Raw genomic sequence first — 25,327 nt, forward strand, 5'->3', positions numbered from 1 at the left:
GTCATGTGGGTTAGTCCTTTTCCCTCCTACGTTTTCCCTTTTTCCTTCTACTTTTTCCCTTCACCATTTCACTTCCATAACTGTGATGGCTCCTCTCTTCTGAGAATTCTGTGTCTTTCTAAGAGCTAGAGGAGGGAAAGGCTCCATTTGGAGTCTGCCAGCAGTCAATTTTCCTATTATAACTTGCTGGGTTTATGAATGACAATTATTCTTCAGCCTGAAGAGGTGTGGCTGAAATCTTGAAGCCTTTTTAATGGGGAAAGACAGATTGCTGATACTGCAATTTAAATGTGTGTAATTACAACATAGGGGCAACTTTGATCCAATGTGAGATCTTTCCCTACCTCTTTCCCAGTTCTAGGATTTAGAGTGTTTAAGAAGGAGACTTTAACATGAATTGCAGATAAGAGGGTTGCGTGGTACAATGTGATTTGTGTGGAATTCTCCTGTGCACAATTTACATTTCCAGTGACCCTAATATTGTAAGGAGTATCTGTATTCATGTGGTCCTTGCTGTTACTTTAACAGAAATCTTTCTGTTTTAGAAAATTATCAAGCTGACTTGGCAAACATCACCTGTGAAATAGCCATTAAGCAGAAACTGATAGATGAGCTAGAAAACAGCCAGCGAAGGTTACAAACACTGAAAAAACAGTATGAAGAGAAACTAATGATGCTACAGCATAAAATTCGAGACACTCAGCTTGAAAGAGATCAGGTTCTTCAAAACTTAGGTAAGAAGTACAAAATCATTGATCTTGTATAAGCTCTTTAAGTTGAACTGTTTTCTACTTCTCTTGTTTTCTTGATGAGAAATTACAGAAAACAGAAATAGGTTTGTACCCATAATGCCAGTGAATCATTCTTTACTCACTCTAGTTTCTACCAGAATTGAGAGTAAAATGTTTTGGAAATATATTGCTACTAACAGGTATTTGATTTGTGTGAATAAGCATTTTCAGTTTTTTAAGAGCTCTCATAATCCTGGAGATAGTTCCTGAATTAAAAGGTTTTTTTGTGTTCTTCCCTCCCCACTTTCTTTTTATTTGCATAAAAATAAGAGCAAGGATCAGTGACCTTTCAGTGATGTTTTATTGACCAAACCTTTTTGAATATGTGATAGTAGTGAGATGACAAACCACCTATGACTCAGGAGTCCCAAGCCATAAATAACTGCACTTTGGGAGAGTGCTTTGGAAAGTATTTTGTTTGTTTTTCTTTTTTAAACATATACTATATATACTTTATAGTTACACACTTTCTAAGCTTTTGCTGTTCCCCTATTATTCCTTAAACCTTCCTCATTGATCAGTGTCAGAAAAGAAATGGATGGCTTTTAGGAGTGTTGTTATACTCCTGTATACAAATGTGTGTATTTGTGCTTTCAGGTGCTCAGATTTGTTGCAAAGAAGTCAGAGGAAAATGTTAGTACTTGATCTCTTACCCCAGAATGCATACAAGGTGAAAAGTTCAAAGCAGTGCAGGTGGCAGGAACTAGAGACAAATTAGGTTGTTTTAAAGGTATTGCAGATAATGCTAAAGCAGAGGAAGTAGTTATCTGCTGTGGCTGGAAAAGTACAAATATCCTGAACAAAAGCAGATTAAGAACTCCCTTTTGCTCTAGGTTCTGTGGAGACCTATTCAGAAGAAAAGGCAAAAAAAATCAAGTTAGAATATGAAAAGAAACTCCAAGCCATGAATAAAGAACTGCAGAGGCTTCAAACAGCACAAAAGGAGCATGCACGATTGCTTAAAAACCAGTCTCAGTATGAAAAGCAGCTGAAGAAACTGCAGCAGGAGGTGACAGAGATGAAGAAAACCAAGGTATATTTCAGTAAATTGAAATGTTGCACGAGTGCTTACAGAAATTTGGGTTGAAATCTCCTGTGCATCCATCTACCTGATAACTCTGTTCTTGCTGTTAGCTGCTTGAACGTCTGAAAATAGAAGAGATACAAGCACTAGGCTGTTCCTGGGGGAGAGGGGTAGCTTTTAGGTTTAATGAACAGAAATTAAGGTATCAAACATGCATAAGCTTGCACAGCTTATTAGCTGTTATTCAGCACTGAGTGAAGAAGACATTAGATAGAAGAGGTAAATGGCTAAAGGCATTTAATATATTGGAAAATGGCAACTTGAAGAAAAAACTCTGTATGAGTGGGGGCAGGGAGCAGCACTTCACTGTGAACAGCTTTTCTAAGTGATGACCTCTCTACAGGTTCGCTTGATGAAACAAATGAAAGAAGAGCAAGAGAAAGCCAGAATGACTGAATCTAGAAGAAATAGAGAGATTGCACAGCTTAAAAAGGAGCAGCGCAAACGGGAGGTGATTTGACAGATAAAGAACCTTCATTTGGAATAAGCACCTGTCATTATGATGTGCATCTGCTTGCAGGCACACACTGTGTATATGCATTCACTTAGGCACACTTAGCGTGTGCCTATGTATTTTTACCGGTGAAAATGCACAAAATTTGGTTTGACTTCCATGAAAACACAGTTCCTGGCTTGAGGTGATAAGTCTTCTAATTTCTGTTGTGCTTGAGTATGTATATCAGTGTTATCAGTGAATTAGTGATTAGTGAATCTTCACAAAGTTATTGCTACCACCTTGCTTGCATGGACTTACTCTTTTTGATAGAATTGATATAGTGAAACACTTATTTTTGTTCTGCACTAGGAAAAGCAAGAAACAATCATAACTTGACCGCTTCATGTCACAGCAATTTTGCAGATTTGCATTAGTGTGTAGAGGTCTTTTATTTTATGCAATACAGTCCTCACAACAGATAATGGAAAAAATATCATGTGCTGCTTCTGTTTTTTCACAGCATCAGCTCAAGCTTCTGGAAGCTCAGAAAAGAAACCAAGAAGTTATCTTACGTCGCAAAACTGAAGAGGTACTGTGGTAAAACAGCAATGCATCTTTGAAAGCAGAATGATGTTGTATTGGTGTAATGTAGAACTCAGTTTTGGGGAGAGTTCATCATGTCTTTGCTCTGTGTTTCAGGTCACAGCCCTTCGTCGGCAAGTAAGGCCTCTGTCTGATAAAGTGGCAGGAAAAGTAAGTCGAAAGCTGAGTCTGCCTGAGCATTCCATGCAGGAAGCGAGTTCTAGTTTGTCAGGTGAGCACGAGGGCTCCAGAACAGCAGCACAGCAGAAGATGAGAATTCCTGTTGCAAGGGTTCAAGCATTATCTGTAACTGCAACAAACGGAACAGGGTAAGGATTAAAACTTTTAAGGACACTCTCATGAGAACTGAGTTTGTGTGCACTTTCTTGCAGACAATGTTGTGATGATACATGTTGCAGGAGCTGTTATTTGTCAAACCGTTGTCATGTAATGCTCATAGAATGGGCATTTTACCATTATCAAATGCAATTTCACTTTTCTAGGTTTAAGACAATAATAATATAAAATGGCATTAAAGGGCAAGTCACATAAACTGGATTTTGAAATTTTGAGGGTTTTTTAATCTGCTCTTCAAGTAAAATGGCCTTGGTGGTCCAATGCCAGCAGTGTTAATTTCACAGTAAAACTTGTTGGAAAATGCAGTTCAATGTATCGGGTTTATTTGTGCTCTTTGACTATGGTTTGAAGTAGATCTCCTGTTAAATAGGGAACAAGTCCTAGGTGGTGTTTGAACTCAATAGTGTGTCATGAAAGATTCCGCAGTGTTTGATACCTATTTTTCAAGCGCAAGAGTGCGGTAGAGCTTGGGGCTGGGTGCAGGTAGCTGTCTGGTGCAAGAGAAACTGCAAGAACTTCTGCATGAAATTTATAAGTTGTTTGTGAAAAACATTCCAGCCTGATCATTTCCACATTCAAATTTGTAACTGGACTACTTTAGACTTAGCTGTGTGTTTCTCTTGAATTTATCACAGAAAGAAGTACCAGCGGAAAGCAGCGACAAGCAGAGTTTACTCCTCAAAGGCAGCCAGGATGAAGTGGCAGTTACTTGAACGGAGAGTGACTGATATTATTATGCAGAGGATGACTATTTCCAATATGGAGGCAGATATGAACAGGTTACTTACGGTGGGTGACCTGCTGTGCACTGTTGGCTGTATCGTCATATTAAATAGGGAGCACTGCAAGTGTGTTTGCTGTAAACATCAAATAATTGATGTTATGGCAGCATTGGCAAAGTGGGTGGAATCTATTGCAGTCAGTGAATACACTCTTGACTCCAGTAAGCATTTGGACCGTGGGATTGCTGTGCTTAGCAAGAAATAAAAATGGCGTTTTGACATTAATGGCATCATGTGCAAATACGTTACTGTATTCACCTGTGTAACTTCTTCCCCTGGAGGTCATGGTATGTTAGTTAAAGTGTAACAAACAAAGGAAAACAAAAAGGCACTGGAATGTTTTAAGGGCTTACTAATTACTTAATTCTTTATTATGTAATATTATGTCTTTGTGGAAAATAGCAACGTGAAGAACTCACAAAAAGAAGAGATAAGCTTTCAAAGAAAAGGGAGAAGCTCATCAAGGATGGGGGCGGCAGTGAAGCAGATAGAAATGTCCAAAACATAAATGAGGAGATGGAATCAGTAACTGCGAATATAGACTACATTAATGACAGCATTTCTGACTGCCAAGCAAATATTATGCAAATGGAAGAAGCAAAGGTAGGTCAAATATTAACACAAAAATGGTAAAATAGGGACAAGAAAACACAACTGTCTTAGCCTTAAAAATGTTTTCATTTAGAAATTAGTTTTTGTCTGTATAATTATTGAGCCAGGAAGTGAAAATTGGTGAAAACTTTTATGTGAAGTTTGAAATGAAGACTGTTATACAATTGTTACCTGAGTTTTAGTGTCAATAGTGTAATGCAAGTTAAGATTGCAAAGCATCTAAATGTCAAAGCTGATGCTTTCTAGTATGCTGGCATTAAATTAATATTAATTCTTGGGACGTTTTCACAATCCGACTGTTTTTATTCTTGCACACATAGGAAGAAGGAGAGACCTTGGATGTAACAGCAGTGATTAATGCTTGCACCTTGACAGAAGCTCGATATTTGCTTGATCACTTCCTTATGATGGGTATCAATAAGGTAATGTGTTAAGTGAAGGATGTCTGTGCCAGGACTGTGGCATGTGCCAGGAGCAGAGTTGGGCTGACATAAAGACGTGACTAATGTCCATTAAACAAAGCAAAGCTGGTCAACACTACTGGGTCATGGTGATTCTCAGTGTGAAGGCCCTTGAGATCTATTGTCCTCTTCAACTTACTGCCTGTTTTTCAACCCCCAGTAGAACCTACTTCACCGTGTTAATTAGCTCATGTTGTTCCTATAAGAGCACTAGCTTTTTGTAATCAAATAAATCTCTGTTTTTCAACAAACTCCTAAAGAGAGCTCAAAATTTTTTTTTTTTAAAGACTGGCTCAGCCACTTTTGTACAAATATGAACCTCAAAAAAAATTTTAAGTTATGTATTGATGCATGACATACTTCACTCTGAGTTCTAGTTTTGAGTAGAGCCACAGGGATTCTTCTGAAAGTCTTGAGGATATTTTTTCTTTCATATTTTCAAAATAAGTATTTGGCAGCTCATAACCCTGTGCACACATGTATCATGTGCTTTTGCTGCTACATTTCTTTCTGCCTGGAGGATGGTACTCAAATCTCATTGAGTCAAATGAAAGATTTCAATGATACTGAAACTGTCTTTGGGTCAGCCCCCCTGACCAGTTCTCTGGGGTTTCTTTTGCATTCTTGATTCATCACTATGCAGGTAATCCAAAAGGTTTGTGGAGAAGAAAAAAAAAAGGGTAAAGAAAATTCCCACAATCACATTGGCTTCTGCAAATTTCAATCTTTAAATATTTTTTCGGCTCTTGGATGTGTTTGAATGGATCTTGCAACAGAGTTAATGTGAGAAAAGTGCCTCTGACTTACTCTATTAACAATTTCTCTTTATGATGATAAAAAGCTCCATTATGTGAAGGATTCTATCATCTTTTTGATTAGAAATTATCACATAGAAAAGCTGAAGGTTTATTTTTTTGCAAAATTGGTCATGCTTGCTGTCTATTCTTTTGTTTGTTTTCCCCTGTAAAATGTGTCTATTGCTATGTAGCTTTAGTTCAATCAGAATGTAGTGTGTAAATTTGTAGGACAACACTTTTTACTCAAGCACCAATGCTCAAAGTCTGGTGTTGCCCTGTAAGTCTTTGAGAAGATGTCTTGTACCTTCATTTTTTCATACCATTTCTTTTGGAATTTGGAAATCTACTTGGAATACATTCCCTGTAAATTTCTTTGGCTGTATTTTCTCCTACTAAAGAATTCCCACCAATCCACGGATCTAGGGAAGTTCCCTCAGAATGAATTCTGTCATAAGCTAGGCCATGAGATCTTTCATTAGAAGCTGAAAGTTCACTGAGTGATTGTGTAGGGAGGATTACAGTTCTGGGTCCCACCCTGCCCCACTTCCACCTGCCCCCTGTTCTTTGTCATAGAGTATCATAGGTAATAATTTTCTAAAAAGTAGTTACCTGTGAAAAGTGGAGGTGTTGATCTTTCAGATGCTTGCTACTTGTAAAAAATGTGAAGACTCTGAAATGCACTTGGGAGTCGTGTCCAAATTAGCCACTAGATGCATATTTGCAAGGCAGTCTGAGGAATACAAGTTAAATGAATGCCTAATGAGTCTCTTTAAAAGACGAAGTAAATAAAAAGGCCCTTAGTTGACCTGATCTTTAGGATGTGAGAAGGTGGCTGCAATGTGCACATTGTTTGTGTTTGTATTTTTTTAAAAATTTTGACAGTTTTCAGTTCGTAAAACAAGGGTTGTGATAAAACATTTTTCATCTTTCTTTCTCTCTCTCCTAGGGTCTCCAAGCAGCTCAGAAAGAAGCTCAGATCAAAGTTCTTGAGGGACGCCTTAAGCAGACAGAAATCACTAGTGCTACTCAAAACCAACTGCTGTTTCATATGCTAAAAGAAAAAGCTGAGTTAAATCCTGAACTCGATGCTTTTCTGGGTCATGCTTTGCAAGGTAATTTTTTCATCTTGTTTTCTGAATAGTCAGCTGCATGTCATGTTTGCCTTCTGTGCATGCTGTACTGGGCATTCTAGACTATTTCTTTTCTGAATAGATGCTGTATTGTAACATACTTCACAATTGAAATGCATGTATGACATTTTTAAGTATAGCCTCTCAGCAGTGAAATGTAGGAAATAAAGTTTTTTTTATTATTGAGATTTTTTAAAAATTCAAATAATCTGCTTGTTATTTTTACAAAAGACAATGGATTTACAATTTGGAATTGTTTTAACTTCTGAATGTGAAATTCTAAAATTCAATCCTGTTCAGTCATCATATGCTAGTGATTTTGGATTGGCATTTTATGTCTGTTACGGCATCTATTCTACTTCTCATGAGATGATACTAAGAAAAATTTAGAATACATTTGGGTATTTTTGTTTTATTTCTTTTTATAAATGGATATGTTTTGATTGGAATGTTGCTTTTTTTTCCTTGTTGCTGTATTTACACAGACCTAGATAGCATACCACTGGGTAAGTATGTTTAGCTTTCTGTGTACTGTACAGCTGCATGAGTTACTAATTCATTCATGTTCACTAACTGGTGCATCTTAGAATTCGTGAGTGTGAAGTTTGCATGAACTATTTTGTAAATGTACTCATTATGATGAGCTTAAAGAGCATTTCTTCCTTTCTGAAACCACCCCTAGCTCTCGTGGTAGTAGCCCTTGTGGTAGTTATATTTGTCACTTAAGAAGTGAAGACAGTAAGCAGAGCTGGATTTCAAATTTATAACTTGGTGCTTGCAAACCCAAAGTATGTTCACACTGCATAAAACTATTTTGTGATATACTACTGTTGTGACAAATTCTGATAATCTTTTTAGGTCTGAAACAAAGGCAATTTTTAACTTGCGGGTTATTTTTTACCTTTTGCAAATAGCTCCTTTTGTAATGTAAACATTGTACAGAACGCAGGATTACCTCTCACGTTTTCAACTGGGTTTGTTACTGACTTCACTGATTTTGAGATAAGTCTCTCGTTGCTGTTGCTTTAAAGTTATTTCCAAATCAATTACACTTATTTTCTCCCTCCAAAAAGTTGACTATATTTGGAACTTGAGAAAAATATTCCTGTTTTGTGTTGTGCTATTTTTAATCACATTATGCTGTCCTGTGCTAGTTTGCATAGGCATGTGAAACATTTAAAAAGCACAAAACTACATGGAAGTGTATAGCTCATAATCTAGGGACGGCCAGCTTCCTGTCAGGTGACATCTGAAGATCTGTGTCAGGGGATCTTGCTGCATGCAGCCAGTAATTTATTCAGGAACCTCGGTGGTTTGTAATACCATAGAATACCAACGTGTGTGCATGTTCACCCATGTTGGAGCAATGTTTCTCCTGACAGCATTGCATTTTCTTTAGCTCCGGATGGGCTTTTACTTACTAGCAACATTTGTAGCAGTGAAAAGCCACTTGCTAAATGTATTGAAACAGTAGCTGTTGTCATCAAATTTTTCATAGAGTGTTATCTCATTAAAGAAGCTTTTTAACACTTTACAAGCATGACCTGAGGCTTTTAAAATATCTAAGCCACTCAGGACTCTGCTAACACTTTATAGGAAGGAAATGCAGCTGAATATGCTGTACTAACCTAGGTCCAAGTTGAAATCCCAACTGTTGGTAGTCTGGGTTCTGTGGCTCACTAGTGATCAAACCTTTTGAACTGCAGGGAGTTGAGGCACTGCTGTAGTGAGGCTTTAATGGTGGGATTGCCAGCTGGTTCACAGGGACTCTGTTGGTGCAGGGCCTTCTTGGTAACCTGACATGGTTCCTATAGGTAGAAGTGTGGGTGGCAGCAGATCCTGAGACCAGTTTCACCAGGATGCCTGACATCTCAGTGGTAGAGCACAGACAGCCCTATCCCAAGCAAAGGAATTGCACTTCCAGGGTATTTGTGATTTGCTCTCTTGATGCCTGCTTTCAGATCCAGTATCTTCAAAAGTTCTTAGCCATTTCAATACACTTGGCTCAGAAAAGCTTGAACATTCCCCAGTGTAGTTGTGCACTTGCATTCAAGTGTAGACTTAAGAAGGAGTTTCAGTCTGCAGAAAAGTACATCACAGGCTCAGGTTTTGACTTGAATTGGTTTTGAATGCACATCCACCTTGGTGGATGAACTAGCTGCCATTCATTATCTCACCTGCTCTTGTGAAGAGTTAAAATGACCATGAAATTGAGTTTTGAGTGTTGCTGAAGTGATTTCTTTATGAAGAGTTGTGGGAGCTGCTTTTCCTTCCCACCTATAGACATTCCTGGATGTGACTCACAACCATCTATGTGCAGATCTTGAGAGGGCTGGTCAAACGTCATTTCCTCTGGGTGAACTGTGCTGCTCTACAGCATTGTCCTGCTACCATCCTGTTGCCACTGCATGAGAAGGAAGACAAATAATCAGAAAATTCTCCACTGTTGTGCAATTACTGGTTTACTAGCAGCTACCCCTGCAAACAGCATTGTCTTTACTAACTTTATTTCTCATTTCATCTCTTCTCATTCAGGACTTCTTGCAGAATCTTACTCTTTCTACCTTTTTGTTGAATCTGTGCAGTGGTTTCTATCTCGGGGCTTTGGGCAGTCTTCCTGTGTTGAGTTGCAGACAAACTGAAGAAACTTGTCAGGTCACATGAGTGTGAGCCTACAAATAAAATCCCATCTCTTGTGGTCATTCCACACTTTCTACTTAGTTACCTGTAAAAAGAGATCACAAGTTCTTTATGAGAAGGAGATGAAGTAACATAATTCTAATAGGAATCCTATATTTTATAAAAATGCATTTATTTTAGGGATTCTGCTTTTGTCTTGCTAAAAGGAGCAGTACTCTAGATCCCCTCTTCTGCAGAAAGCATATAATAACAATAATAATAAATATTGAAAAGTTTTAATCTGGCCTCAAATCCACGATGGAACAAAAAAAAGAAAATTCAGAGTGCTATTCCTGTGACCCTGCTTTCTTTATAGTATTGTTGTATTTCTGATAATTAAGATTACATTGTAAAGATTAATACAGCAGTTGAGTAACTCTGAAGTGCATTGTTGGTGTTGATTCTAGGTTGACAGTTTTAACATTTTCAGGAAACGTGTTTAGATGCAGCATATGCAAAAGGCAGTATTTTCCTTCTCTTTTTTCCATTCCTTCTCAGAGTTCAACTGAAAACTGCATATTTTTCCTCCCTTTCTTCAAAGCATGAACTTGCACTTAAAACATATACAGGGACAAACCTGTTTTAATATGGGTTACAAATAAATTGGTTCTATGCATTGCAAATGGTATCTGCTTTTTGACAGAAATTAAATAAAGAAACTCAGTGTCTCTGCTAGTAAAGAGGAGATGTAATGGAATGTCATTAGAAGGTTATTTAATCCTTAATATTTCATGAGTATGATCAAAAATAAGGGACTTTGCTTGCAAAAATGTGTTACCTATGTCCTTACATTAAGCCTAAAATGTGTTATTAGAACAACATGCAAGTTAGGGGATTTGCTTTCCCAGCAGTTTGGAACTGATTGTACGTGTGCCCTTGACTCATTGTCTCAGCTTCATGTTTTGCACCGTTTGCATGCAGACATATTAATTGGATGTTTGACAGTGTTAGTGTGTGGCCTGCATGTTCATTTTGTCTTCTGTGGACAGGTTTGTGTTTGTTTTGTACCCATTTTTGCTTCAGGAACATTTCTACTGAACAGCTTCCTTTTAAAATTAATCTCGATATAGGAAGCTGTTCTATAGTATTAAGTGATAGCATCATCCTCTTTTGAAACAAATCCTTATATACTAATAAAGTGCTTGCTTCTTGTCAGCTCAAATGGTGGCATTCTGTATAAGAGGAGGCTGAGCCTCAGCTCACTAGCTAGTTAAAAATAAAATTTTCTTTTTCATTATAGACAGGCTGATTCTGTCTTGGAGCAAGAAGATGAATAAAAAGGAGGAGAAAGATACATTCTTATTGTCCACTGATTTACATCCTATCTCTTTCGTGTCTTGCAGTTAATTTTCTTTGTTTTATCTGCTTTCTTACAGATTTCCTTCTAGAATTTCTGTTTTTCTATCATCTCTGTTGCTCTGCTACAGTAGGTCGAGGACCACATTTGGCACAGTATGCCTAGTATATGATTTATTTAGATTGTATGAAAAAAATTAGTTTAGGTGCTGGGAAAATTCAGCAGAGGCTGGATAGAAAATAGTCAAGATATTTTGAAAATCCCTGTCTTTTGTACTCTGTTCATCTACATTCAGCATTGCCTGAGCTGTTCTGTATAGCATTTAAAGCCTTCACATCCTGTTGTAGAGGGACAGACTAATGTTCTTCTTTTGGAAATTTTCTAGAAAATTTGGAAGATAGTACTGATGAGGATGCACCTTTGCATAGTCCTGGGACAGAAGGAAGGTAAGCAAATCTTTGTTACTACTGATTCTAGAAAAATTACTGTCATTTCCTCCTTTTGTAATGCATCATGTATCCTTTAGAAAATACCTCTAACATTGTTTCATTATACTTTGCCCACGATTTCAGTAGAAAGAAGAATAAAATAAAAATACACATCTGGAAAAAAAATCAATTTCTTTCTAACTGTGATGCAATTTTTCTTTTAGTTCATTATCTTCAGATCTCTTGAAGCTTTGTGGTGAAGTCAAACCCAAAAGCAAGGTAGGGCATACAATGATGATGATAATTCTTCTACATGTCTTTTAAGTGATTCTATGATTCTGTAAGAATTCATAATTTAATGATACCTTCTGGAGAATGCTCTTGCTTTGCCCAAGAGACATTAATGAATGAATACATGCAGAAGGTGCACTGATGTACCCTTCATGTGATTTTGGTACAGTATGATTTTGTGTGACACTCCTCTCTAAGAAGCAGTGATAAAAATAACTTTTTCAATATTTTGTGGTTATTAGATTTTCAGAGAGAGATGTGTTCTTCCAGTTACTTGCACTCCAAACTGGTGTAGTTTCACAGATTAATATTAATTAGGCTGCAGTTCAATGTTATTGCCAGTGGGAACTGTGAATATGCTTATTGTTTGCAATTTGATTCTGTGGTCACAGAAATTTGAGGAAGTTTATGAAACAAATAAAAGCTTGACCTCCAGGCTCTTAATTACAGTTGACATTGGAGGAATATATCTAGGCAGACTATAGTTTAATATTAATGGCAGTGGGAACTGGAAATGTGCACTGATTGCAATTTTACTTCTGTGCTCACAGGAGCATAAGCCAAGTTTGCAAAGTACTTAGAAGCTTGGCCTCCAGTTTTCTAACTGCAGTTGGCTTTGGACAAAAATATCTATGTTGGCTGTTACATTATTTGGTAACATTCCTTGGTGTGCAGCTATTTGGGCTGTTTAACTAAGTGAGTTTGGTCTGAAAATGCCATAAAATAAACATGTCATTTTTGTAATGACTCCTTTCAGACTGGATCTTTGTCTTCCCCATTGGTCTTTCTTTCCCCAAGGAACAGATCTTAATTTCGCAGTATAATCCCACCTAACATATATGATAAATTTTTTACAAATTACTGTTTTGCACAAAGCTTATCTCCTTTGTGAGTTTTTCTGTTGTTTTCAAATTGTTGAAATGCTAGATGAATATTAATTCATGTGGACTTAGACTGCTTTTGAAGTGACTTAAACTAAGTAAGAAGCAGAGTTTGTACATGAGAAGAAGCATTGATGGTAGAAATCATACCAGTATAATTGTAGCTATTTAAATTTACACTTTGCTTTATTCCTCTCTGCTTTATAATATTTCATTTGGTTAAACCATAGGTGAGTAATATTGTACTCCTGTAGCATTGACAGGCATCTGGTTGAAAGGATATCCCTGGAAACCAGTTGTCAAATCAGTGTTTCATGCCGTTGAATTTGACTTGCCTCCTCCAAAATCGTTGCCCAAAAGCAGAGGTGAGCTTCTTGATTTAGTTTCCAAAGGCAGTTGCCAAGTGATTGAGGGGGATGTTAATTGCCAGCTAATGATAAGCTTGAGTGTAGGACTCTTGACACATACCATTGCATGTTTAAGTGGCCGTTTGGTTTCTGTCTGTCTCCAGGCCCGCCGGAGGACCACCACCCAGATGGAATTGCTGTATGCAGCCAACAGTGACCTAGTCTCTGACAGTAGTGCTGCAGGCTCTGCCTTGGCTGGCTCTATCGCATCACTTGCAGAAACCCAAGGAAGTGGGGTAGCTGCTGACACACATGATACTTCTGCTAGGGACAGAGAGTTTATACCCCCACCATCTGGCTTACCTTCTAAGATAGGCAGCATGTAAGTTTGGCCATGCTGTACTAATTATCCTTTGCTTTTAAAATATGCATGTTGCCAGTTTCTTGTAATCTATTATTTTAACTTTACAAACAAGGTTGATATACTTGAAGCTTACTAAATAATACTGACAAAGCCCCTTCCTTTCTACCATCATCACTCTAGAAAGCATAAATGCAGAGTTTTAAGTACTGTGGTTCTTACTGAAGATGTAAGTTCTGTTAAGTTGCTTTGTTAAAGTTATTGTAGCCAGGTTCTATGTAGAGGGAAAAACCCTTTTAATACCTTGAATAGTTTGCAGTATTAGTGCTATGGGAAATTCACATTCTAGGGTGGTAGTGAGAATCTGCTTAGAACAGCAGAGAGATTTAAAAAAAAATCCCAACAAAACACAACCCAAAAACTTTATATAACATGGTATTTAGATGGTCCTAATTATTAGGAAAAATCTTTCTGTGAGTTGTCTTGTATGGACCGTGCTTAAAATGAAGAAGTCTCTGCAGCAACAGAGTATGCAAATGAAAAGTTGAAAGGAAAACGTTGGATATTATGAATCCTCAAAAATCCTTTCTGTTTGCAGGTTACACTTACCTGCAGAACGGTTTTACTAATTGAAAGTATCTCTTGATTCTAAGCAGAACTAAAAATATTTTTGTGGTTTTACTTTGAGACCAGCAGATGTCTCTCACATGCACCCTTTTTTTCTTTTCACATGCTCTTGCTGTTCTTTTCATATCTACCAATACCACTACTGGTTATTAGCCATTCACTGCTAGAGACTGTTTTCTTGGCTTTGTAGGTACTAGCTGCTATGTTGCACAAGCTCATGTGTAAATTGAATGCGCTTCCCACATTCAGTGATGTGGAAATCGGTGTCCCACAGCTATCTTCACATTACAGGTTCTGGAGTTAAGCATCTTTTAATATTCATCTGTCCTATTTACATAATATTTTTACAGCAGTCTCTACCTAATGTGCATTTGCAATTCGTATTTTTTACTATGTATTTCTGGCATGTGCTTGAGGTGGCAATCTTGAACAGTAAAACACCGCTGATAGCAATTATTAACCCATGCTGATGGCTTCAGTGCAAATACAATCTGCTTGGAAAGAATGGTCTTGAGGGTGAGCATAGGTGGAGAAAATGCACTTGTTTCAGCAGTTAGTGTGAGATGAGTAGAGACTTTTGAAGCTTCAAGATCTAAAACATCAAGTGTTATGACCTGACATCCAATACTCAGGTAATACCAACTTTTGCCTCACTCCGTCTTCTAGAATGTATCAATTTATGAAAGTGAGTCAGCAACAAGGCAAAACAGGATTTTCCCAAAACTGTGTTCTGCAAGCATTTGAGAGTTACACACTGTCAATAAATCAATTCAGTCAGCAGTAGGCCTCACATATTGAATTGTTATTGATCATATTTTAATAGATAAGTGATCAAAAATTCCCACAATCAATCTGCAGTGACTTTCTCACTGCAGTGTAGTTGTTTTTCTAAAACTTGCTGGTTTATCTGGTCATAATTGAAGAAAGCTTGTCTTTATGAGCCATCTGGCCTTCCCTTACGGACCTGTGGTGCCAGCATCTCTCTTGTAATAAAATACATTATTCGGGAGCAGATTGTGATCTTACCTGCCATAAATGTTTTCTCCTTGTGCCACTTAAGTGACATTCAGGGGTGTAGAAGCAGTAACAGTGATCCAAAATAGATTCTTGAAGTGACAGAAATTAACTATATGTTTAGGTGTCTGCATATGCACAAACTGCTCCAACTCTGGAACCCCCTCAGTTTTCTCAGGTCTGTGGTGATTCCATAGTCCTTGGAGAGGGAGTTTTTACAAGGCTGTATGTTGATAGGATAAGAGGTAATGGCTTCAAACTGAAACACTGTAGGTGTACATTAGATATTGGGAAGAAATTCTTCACTGTGAGAGTGAAACATTGTAACAGGTTACCCAGAGGAGATATGGATGTTCCATTCCTGGAAGTGTTCAAGGCCAGGTTGGATGGGGCTTAGAGAAACCTGGTGTAGTGGAATGTGTTCCTGCCCAAGGGAAGGGGGTTGGAACTAGATGGTCTTTAAGGTCCCTTCCAATCCAGACCATTGTGTGATTCTGTTACTTAGGGAGGTACCTAAATGCACGTGGCCAACAGTTAATTTGATTGGAATTCTGTTTACAAAGATGGTTAGTGCTGTTGTCCTTTGATATGCTCAACTCATCTACAGCAGCTTTTGCAGAGTATAGTTGTCTTCTGTAGGACTTGTGTCAGTTCTGTTCAGATATCTGAATGTCCTGGCAAATGTAAAAGGGCTCTGGAAACCTGGAAGTAGGTATGTGTCCTGCTCCTTTTCTGTCAGGTCATTGACATCATGCACCTGGTTTGTACACCTGCTTAGGAAGTTCATTCCAGCAAGACAACTGCATTTTTATAATATCTGCATTCCCAGGCTTTAAAAAATAATTCAGAAAATGATGATGCTCTTTACACCCTCTTCTGAGGATGTTCCACTGTGGAGTCAAAGATAGAGGACTCAAGGGGCAGATAGAGAGTGAACAAGCAAAAGTTGGCTCTGTGTCTGAGTATGCAGGATGCCAGTGTGAGGCAGAGGAGCTTGGGTTCCAGTTTCTGGTTTGGTTTATATAATCGAGTAGCTGCTCAGTAGACACATAAGCAACCCTGGCAGTAGCCACTGTAAACTGTTTGTCATCTTGCTGGAAGACCTGTCAGCCTGATTCATAGAACTTGCCTTGTGACCTCAGGATTTTTGCATTCCTAAATGCATACTGGTCCAGCATAAAGAGAGGGAAGGGAGTGTGTCCTGTTCCACCTTTTTTGTGTCCTTTTCACAGTATGCTTAGAGGTAAAGCAGCCCTATGTAGAAATATGTGCTCTGGCCTTGAGGAGGAAATTGGACCCACTTTCTCCCCTTTTTTCTAACTTAACTGCTAGGCTTCTGTGCCAAACCAGGCAGGTTGTCCTCCTTTTCCTGTGTCTTGAAGACCCCTGTGGAGCTCTGGGGTTGACAGGCAGTTCTTGGCACCAGGTCCTACAGGGTCCTACACATTCCAGTTAGGGTTTGTGATCACTTGAGACAGTCTCATCTACTTGAGTCAAGTAGCTGTTCTTGGTTGTGCTGTCCAGGTTAAATCATGCTATTCTGCATTCCAGTCTCGAGGTGGATTTTATATAGCACAGACTTCCTCTCAAGGGAAACATGTAGAGAAGTTGGAGCTATGCACATTCAGAACCTGTAGAGCCCTGAGACTGATGCTAGTAACCATGTCAGGCAGGTGGCCTGCCAACTGAACTTAATCTGCTTAATGGAGTTGTGTGGAGCAAAAGCACTTTTAGATTCTGCTTTCTTGCTTTTAGTGAGTATTTCATATTCATAGGAAAAAAACCCCTTCTAAATACACAGAAATAGGAAAAAACAAAGCAAATATTGCTATTGTGATTGCTCAACTAGTGAGAAATGAGAGTTCAAAAGAATGGAGACCATTCAGATTCCTTCCTTTTTTTTCTTTTATCTGACTGGTGAAATGGTAACATTTGGGTATCAGCTTTAATATTGTCCTCTTGATAGTTTTGCTAATTTTAGTGGGGAATTAAAGGTTGGGAGAAAGACCACAGTGACTGTGAATTGAAATTATTTCAGAGCAAGAACAGGAGAGACAAATGAGGGATGGAAAGCAAGGAGGAAGGGAAGTAGGGGTAAAGAGAAGCCATGTTATAATAGTCAGGTTGTCAATGGGAAGTACCTTTTCTTACTTCCTTATTTTGAATTTTATATTGAAACATGAATATGTTACTGCAAAGTTTCATTTGTGTATAAGAATCATTGTGATTTCTCTGTTCTTCTTGTCTGTAAATGGTATATTGTAGATGCAGATGTGGAATCTGAAATTTCAGAATTTCCATGATCTTAATTTGGGATGCATACTCCACTCTGTTTCTTTTAGTGAGTTTCTTATTGAATTAGTAAATCTCCTTTACATATTGAGTATCTGACTCTATATGTTGATGAACTCTGAATGTTAGTAACTTGGTATATTTTTATATTCAAGTGTGAGAACAAGTTTATAATCCTTACATTCAAGAGACACAATAATCTATTAAAGTACATTCTAAAATTGGAAATCATACTTGAAGAATGGCAGGTAATGTAAGAAAAGCAAGTTCTGTGAAGGGCCTTAGAGTGAGATAATGATTGCTCTTGTTTTAGTTCGAGACAACCATCTCTTCCAGAGAAGAAGATACCTGAGCCTTCACCTTTAGCAAAGAGAAAAGCCTATGAGAAAACAACGGAAAAGACAAAGACAAAAGAACAAAAACTGTAAGATTCTTTCAAATTTATTTCCTCTGACATAACTTAAACTTTGAATTTTCTTGAAAAATAAATCTGTATTTTTTTCTATTTCTTTTCTTCCAGGACAGTTTTTATTGTTGTCAGTGCTGAAATTCATTGCTCAGCTTATGTGTGGTTGTTTGGGGTTTTTTTTCCAGATTGTTTTTCTGTACAAACTAACTCAGGAGCAGAGCCCTGAGAAAATGTCCTTTGGAGCATTTGCAAATTACTTTTTTTTTTTAATAGAAGTCATCAATATATCTAAGAGCCTTCAATTTTATAAGAATTTCTTTGTTTTACATGTGTGTGTTTTCTGCCTGGAGCTTTCACTTTTAGCACTTAAACTTTGAACATCGTGCCACCTTGCGCTCTGCAGCCTTAAGCTTTTTGCCTTCTCTGGGAGATATCTGTAGCTAGTATGACAATCTTAATTATTGGCTTAAGAAAAGAGCATCTAACATTTGAGGCATGTTGCATTTAACTTTTCTAACCATTTGTAACTCGTTAAAGAAGATGTTCTTTTTTTTTTGTAGCTCAGATTCTGGAGCCCCAGAGGCTAGTCTGTCACCTCCTACTTCCCCACCAAGCCGGCCCCGTAATGAAATGAATGTTTTTAGTCGTCTTACTGTTTCTCAGGGAAACACATCAGTTCAGCAGGATAAGTAAGTCACAAAGGGAAGCCTCAGCCCCCAACCAGGGAAATGCAAAGTGTGCTCAAGATTTCAGTGTAGTATCTGGTAGAAATTTGGCCTTCTGCAAGACAGGAGGAGATATTTCTCATGTTCTTGTGTAGTTTTCAAAGGAAATATTTTAAACTACCATGGAACCACTGTAAAAATTCAAGAAAAGAAATTTCCTGCTGAACCTTGTTTCCTGTTTTCTAGGCTATGTCTGGTATTTGTAGTTTTAAACCCAAAATAGAAAAGAATGGTAGAATTCTTAGATGTTTGTGTATTTGTGTATGTGTTTACACTCAAAAATAGATTTTAGGTGATAATTTAGGAAATAGTGCTTTTGACAGTTATTCAGTTGCTCCAGCATTGTTTGGAGAACTCTCACAACAGCACCTCAGAGGATGGGACATTGAAATGGCTAGAACACAGTTGTTTAGAGATTATCCAAATTATTGAACAGACTGATCTTAGGAGGTGATCTGTAGGAGTAGATGGTACTCATATCTTGTTTAGAAGAAGTAGAACTGATTTTCCTCACACTAGGCATCTGTTTAGGAGCCTTACTCCAAATAGCAGTGGACTTTACTTGACTAGAACCTCTGTTGCAGGTTTCAGCATTGATACAAACGCAGTGCTTGTGAACTGCAACTCAGATTTAAAATAAACCTTTATTTCTAACTCTAGCAAGATAAGAATTTGCTGTTGTCTGTTTACACTATTTTTTGGAATAAAATGTTTTTTTTCAGAGGTCTACAGCCACCACATACCAAGCAGTGGCTTGCAAGGCTTTCAGTAACTGTGCTTGTGACTTCTTTATCTTAGCTTACCTTTCTTATTTCTAACTCCCACCTAACCCTTTTCATTTTCTCTGACCTGACTTTGGAATAAAATAAAAACTGCTGAATCAAGTTTGAGTTGAAAATGAAGGCCATCTTAAGATGTACTGCAAATCATCGTGTCTTGGGGAAATGCTGTCTTGTATGTTTTCTTGTTTTTTAATTTTAAACATTTTTCAGAATGAGAGGTGAAGGATTTTGAACTTAGGATGGCTTGCAAATTGCTGGTTTTATTTGAGTGGGCTATAATAGTTAACATTTATATCTCTGACTAACATTTTGCATGTCTCTTCTACACTTAGCAGGCATTGGTATTCAGACTGCTCTTTTTCTTTTGATATTCTCAACAAGCACTATCTTATGGAGGTTTACTTGTGCATCCATCTTCCCCTTTTAATTTTTTGCCTTTACTTCTCTAAGAAAATATTGGGGAAATAAGAAATGGCTCAGCTGCTGTTACTCATCTTCTGGACCTGAAACAGTCTACTGTAACTTACTGCCGAGAGTGATATTTTAAGATAATTATTCTTTGCCCCCTACCCCCCATATCATCATGGGTTTAAGCAATGCTGCCTACTGTATGTGGATTTGCATTGCTTTTCTGAGTTGGCCATGCTGTTGTTTGTTCTTCTCATATGGAGGCGTTCCTTTGCTGATACCTATATTCTTTCTCCTCACAATTCCACCACTGTTGATTGTAGGTCTGATGAAAGTGATTCCTCTCTGTCGGAGGTACAAAGGTACTCTCTCTTTCTCTTTTCTGTTTTCTTGGCACCTCTCACCAAAGTTATTCCAGTTCTTAAGAAATTTCATTTTGCTGCATGATTTTTCTTGATACCTGTGCATTGTTTCTCTTGCTTTTGCCAGAACATTAAATATCTGAGATGTTGGTCAAGCATGTCACCCCCTCTCCTTTTTTAGGGTGGTTTTTTTATCATTGTTGAGCGTGTCAGGTGTTTTGATTATAGCTGAAGTATGGTGTAAACATTTTCTTAGACACATTGTTTCTCTTTGTTTTCTTCAAAAAAAAGAAGAGCAGACATTTTCTTATGTTTTATCTGCTTCTCTCTTTATTTTTATTTTTCTTTTTCCATTATGTGCTTTGGTCACTAAAAATAAAATCCTAGTGTAAATAAAAATGAGTAGTTTTTTATTATGTCCTTCTGGCAGAACGCACAGTGGCTTAAGAGATGAAAGAAATGTCCCCACTCGTGTCCCAGTGGATTAGGACTTTAGTACTGAGTGAAAAATTAGTTTATCAAGAGAAGGGCAGTCAAAGAACTGCTAATAATGTGATGGTGGCTTTGTCTGGTCACTGTAGCAGTTGTAGCATTCTTTGTCTGTAGACTTTAGAACACTGTACATAGGTAGATAAATAGCTCCAGGACATGTATTTTATGTGGCTTGTCATGGAAGTGAGTGGGTGAGAACAGCACGAGGAATAACTCAGTTCAGAGGCAGCATGATCCACTAGGGAATACTACAGAGAAAACAGTGTTAGTTTAGTGTGATGCTAGAAGACAAAAGCAGAGACATCTAAATTAATTAAAAAACAAATTGTTCTGTTTTCTTGAAAACATAAAATGGTGCAGATGAAAGGTGAATGCCTTTCCAAAATGAGGAAGATAACGTTACACAATTTAGGGCACTATTAATACTAGTAAAATCTGTAGAAGGATTGCTGAGGAGTAATGAATTACATGAGTGAAGATGTCCTGAGCTGTAAAAATGTTTAAAATAATAATTTTAATCTACTAGATAAACCAACCAGTTATCACAAAGTTAGCTTGTATCATGAAGGACATTTTTCTTTATATAGCAAATTTCTGGACAATATTACAAAATCTTTACATTTTCCTAAGGTGTCTGACACTTTGTTGTTTTGTTTTGTTGTGTTGTTTTGGTGAGATAGGGCTATGGTTTAGTTCCTTTTTCTCACAGTTAAGTGTGTGATCCCCAAGAGAGCATGACAATAAGTCTTGACTGCAAGCTGGCTGGGTCACAGCAGTGTTGCATGTTTTGGGCATTACCTTGAGGCTTTTCTACGCTCCCCAGAAATTAAAGGGATCCGTGTGTGTGTGGTTGTATGCATGGGATTTTAGACTGCTAGTAATTTTTGGTTGGTAATGAATTGTGAAGGGTTTTTTTCAGGCTGAGTTAAGTCTTTTGGCATCACCACAGAACAAGCTGAAAGTGCCCAGGAAGGTTCCTCTGGAGTGTCAGCATTCCAGTCATCCTCCCTTTTGGCTGTTTGTGCATGAGTGTGTTGTTGGGTACAGGCTGCAGTGGGAGCCTTCTTCAGGCACAGATGTTAACAGCAGTTCTCTGTGTCTTCCCATAGAATGCAGATGATGTGAAATGCATGCTGAGTTTGGAATTGGCAGTGTACATTACATTTGCTCAATTTTTCAGATTGTGCTGTTTAGACTAAGGTGTTTTACGGTTGATCTTGGGCATCCATAAGCTTTATGTGTCCTGTTTTTTCAGCATTATGCAGACTTTGCCATGTACCCAGCATTTAGCATCTTGTTGTCTTTTCATTTGTTTGCTTTTGTATGTGATTTCCTTTAACTGATAGTCCAGAGCTGACAAGTGTTGAGGCTAAATAGTAAAAATTCTGGCATAGTTTATGAAAGGCATTCAGCTATTTGCCCTCACATGTAAGAACACTAGGTTAATTTTTTTTTCCCTATGTGCAAGTAATTTTATCTGTGTCTTTTACTATGCCCAACTCACATTCTTTTTTTTTTTTAGGGGGATAATTAACCCATTTCCTGCATCAAAATGCATCCGATCGTCCCCCCTTCAGTGTATCTATACAGCTGAGGGACATACTAAGGCTGTGCTTTGTGTTGATGCAACTGATGATCTTCTCTTCACTGGATCTAAAGGTTGGGCAAGCTCTGTGCACCTCTGCTGCCTACAGAGGCTGCTTTGACAACTCAGGGTGTTGTGAAATTCTCAATTTGTGCTTAGTGCTGTAAATACAGAGGAAAATTGTAAAGGTCCATTTCTCAGCATAAGCTGAAGAAGGATTTACAGTAATTATCTACAAGTTTCTAACTCCAATGTGTAGTATTTGCAGTATTTATATAGGCTGTTTATTTGTAGTGGAAAACCACAAAAAGCAGTAACATTAACATTTGTTGAGTGATATTCAGTCGTGGTAGCATGTACACACATGATATGCAATGCATAGTAATAGTTTCAGGTTAAGGGTGGAGGTGGGAATCGGCACATTTCTGGCTCTACTGCACAGTTTGAATGCCCTTCATGCCATAGTTGGTTCTTTGAGCTATCTTCTTCACCTAAGGATGTCCTCTACATCTTCTATGCATCTTGCTGCCTATCCTTTGTTGTTATAAGAACTGTATGGCTGTTGTGGGAGGGCCTGGAATTTTAGTAGTCACTAAATTACTTACTGGATGGTGCAGTCACTCTATGAACTTTTCAAAGTGGTAGAAGCAGTGTTTTGAAGAAAACATTTTCCTCCTGTCTGTAGGGAATTTCCATTGTAATTGCTCGGTTTGGCTTGAAGATAACACCACCAGACCTCAATGGTTACTTTTCACAAACACCCATTTTAATATTGCTCAAAAAGTGAATTTTATATGTTGTGCTTTTTCTCTGGGCCTTTTCACATAAAGCATTTATGGTAAAGGGCTTGTTATATTCTTAGTTATGTAGCTGAAACTATGGGAGACTCTTTTTTTTTCTTTAAAGTATCAAAGCTAAAATGAACTAGTGTGGCTGGGAAGAAGTTAACACCCGTTGACAGGGAGATTCTCCTTTTCACTAATTCACATAATGAATAAACCTTGAAATTTCAGGACATCCCTTTTATCCTCGTATTAGCAGAGTAGATAACCCCATCAGATGGCAGTCTTGCACTGCTAGTATTCAGGTGTGGTTTCTGTGGGTGTTCTACTACCTGTCTGTTAAAAATACCAAAGCACACACTTTGAGCGAGTTGGCAAACTTTTTATCTTGCAAGTTTTAAGCCAACATTTCAACATTTGTGCAAGTGTATACAATGGCAAAAAAGGACATTGAATTAGATTTTGTAAATGTTACTTAGTTGATTTCTATTGAAATTTTGAATTTAGTGGCTATGTGAGGAAAAAAAGGACACTTTTAAAAATTTTATTTTACATCTAGATTTGTATTCTAAAGTTTTGCTTTGGTAATTTTTAATTTTTTTTAACAGATGGATGTTTGCAGATACTCCAAATATTTACTTTTTTCAAGTCATATCCTAGCTTCCCAAACTTATGGGAGAATCTTTCTTGTATATATTTTTGGAGGGGAGTTTACAGTTCTACTCAAGAGAAGTTGTTAAATTAAATAAGGTTAAATCTTTTGGAAATGGTTGCTGAAGCAGAAAGTCTCAGCTCACTGACATCAGATAATACTTGCAGCTAAATTCAGAAACGTCAGTAAGTTCTCATGTTTATTGCAGATCTTTTACCTTGTTAGTTGGTATTTTAAAGTGGCAGACAGGTCTTGGTGTACTTACCTTTATGCTATCGTAACTAGGGTCTATACATGAAGCTTTCTCTTCATCCTTCCAGTACTTATTTCAGTATAAATATATGCCTAAAATACATGGAGTGATACAGACATGGTGCAGCAAGGAGAGTTTCCTGTTCTTGCCCAATAGTGTTGCAGATTTCTTGAAAACTTCTATGCATTTGGGATTTTAACACATAAAAGGTTGCAGTATTTAAATTCCTTTGCTACAGAATCAAACCAGTGACTAAAGCACGCTATGCTGGGGTTTTCAGAGGCCCCCAATACACTGAAGAGTTTGGATCACTTCTCACCTTTGTAGTTTTGTTGTGGTAGTCGGAACTTGGCCATACTAAGCCTCAAAACTCGTTCTGAACTATGTTTTGGATAATGAAGTTTTAAATTAAAAATTGGATTCTTATCATCATCCACACTTTACAGCCTCTAAATTGTCTGTATTTTCACTTCCCTTGAGATTTTTATCCTTTTAAAATGCTTTGGGAGCTAGTATGCAGATCTCAAATGCACATTTAATGATAACCCTTGCTTAGTTTTGGTGATGATAGATAGATGCCTATGTGTATTTTTTAAGACCTACTTAATTTAGCTGTTTTTCTGTGGTGTCTACAGAAATGGAGGAAAATGTATGAGTGCAATTGAATGCATGTACTTTTTTTTTTTTTTTAATAACTGAGTTTAGGAAAAACATGAGATTTTTCTGGGATTTTTTTTTTATTGTTATTGTTAATATTTCCCCCCTTTTTGTTTGTCTTTATTTAGATCGTACCTGTAAAGTCTGGAATCTGGTAACCGGACAAGAGATTATGTCTTTAGGGGGTCATCCAAATAATGTTGTTTCTATTAAATACTGTAACTACACTAGCCTGGTCTTCACAGTCTCAACATCCTATATCAAAGTGTGGGACATCAGAGATTCTGCAAAGTGCATTCGAACACTGACGTGAGTATGCTGAACCTCAGATGCCCAGAGTTCAAATGAGTCTTAGTTTCAGATATATTTTATTATATTTAATTTAATACTGCAGTGCAGTGTAATATAAGTACACTGTTGGGAATGGAAGCTTTCTTTGCATGTTCAGGCTAAGTCAGTATGGGGCACCAGTAATAGATGGGAGCACAAAACAATTTGCATATAGAGTTTTATCAGATGTTCAGTATTTGTAATTGGCTTATAGCCTTTTTTGCTCAGTGAAATAGGTTTGTTTTTAGACAATATACAAAGTATGGCAAACAAACTGTAGCATTTGGATCTTTTCCTTTTTTTCCCTTCTTCTTCTCTGTACTCAGGTCTTCAGGCCAAGCTATGCCTGCTGATGCATGTTCAGGAAGTACTAACAGAACAGTTGCTATCCCAGCTGGAGAGAACCAGATCAATCAAATTGCACTAAATCCAACTGGCACATTCCTCTATGCAGCTGCTGGAAACTCAGTGAGGATGTGGGACCTGAAAAGGTACTGAACACCAGCAGAAGAGAATGTTCTTTAGGTGGTTACATGTGCATAGGCAGCAAAGTTGTGCATATGAAACAGTCAGTGAAGTGTTTCTTCTTTATGGTAGTGTCTATAACCTGGGCAAAATATTGTCAAGTTATGGATCAGCTA

The 25,327-nt window shown here is 37.6% G+C and overlaps 1 protein-coding gene across 6 annotated transcripts in view; it reads left to right on the forward strand.

Moving 5' to 3' along the window:
- The window catches only part of KIF21A (kinesin family member 21A), an 88,702-nt gene that overhangs the window by 52,822 nt on the left and 10,553 nt on the right, over positions 1–25,327 (forward strand). The window contains exons 15-33 of one of the 6 annotated variants that reach the window (XM_068995163.1): positions 546–734; positions 1,625–1,824; positions 2,219–2,326; positions 2,832–2,900; positions 3,011–3,222; positions 3,886–4,039; positions 4,435–4,635; positions 4,965–5,066; positions 6,849–7,014; positions 7,518–7,538; positions 11,394–11,454; positions 11,661–11,715; positions 13,120–13,337; positions 17,563–17,673; positions 18,219–18,347; positions 19,897–19,935; positions 21,950–22,086; positions 24,485–24,665; positions 25,013–25,177. In XM_068995163.1, the coding sequence (XP_068851264.1) occupies positions 546–734; positions 1,625–1,824; positions 2,219–2,326; positions 2,832–2,900; positions 3,011–3,222; positions 3,886–4,039; positions 4,435–4,635; positions 4,965–5,066; positions 6,849–7,014; positions 7,518–7,538; positions 11,394–11,454; positions 11,661–11,715; positions 13,120–13,337; positions 17,563–17,673; positions 18,219–18,347; positions 19,897–19,935; positions 21,950–22,086; positions 24,485–24,665; positions 25,013–25,177 (2,518 nt within the window). The remainder of the gene's footprint in view (positions 1–545; positions 735–1,624; positions 1,825–2,218; positions 2,327–2,831; positions 2,901–3,010; positions 3,223–3,885; positions 4,040–4,434; positions 4,636–4,964; positions 5,067–6,848; positions 7,015–7,517; positions 7,539–11,393; positions 11,455–11,660; positions 11,716–13,119; positions 13,338–17,562; positions 17,674–18,218; positions 18,348–19,896; positions 19,936–21,949; positions 22,087–24,484; positions 24,666–25,012; positions 25,178–25,327) is intronic. The other 5 variants (XM_068995127.1, XM_068995144.1, XM_068995135.1 and 2 more) reach the window with 5 other exon arrangements.

This window comes from Aphelocoma coerulescens, chromosome 1A (assembly GCF_041296385.1).
Source record: "Aphelocoma coerulescens isolate FSJ_1873_10779 chromosome 1A, UR_Acoe_1.0, whole genome shotgun sequence".
In the NCBI taxonomy this organism is placed as follows: domain Eukaryota; kingdom Metazoa; phylum Chordata; class Aves; order Passeriformes; family Corvidae; genus Aphelocoma; species Aphelocoma coerulescens.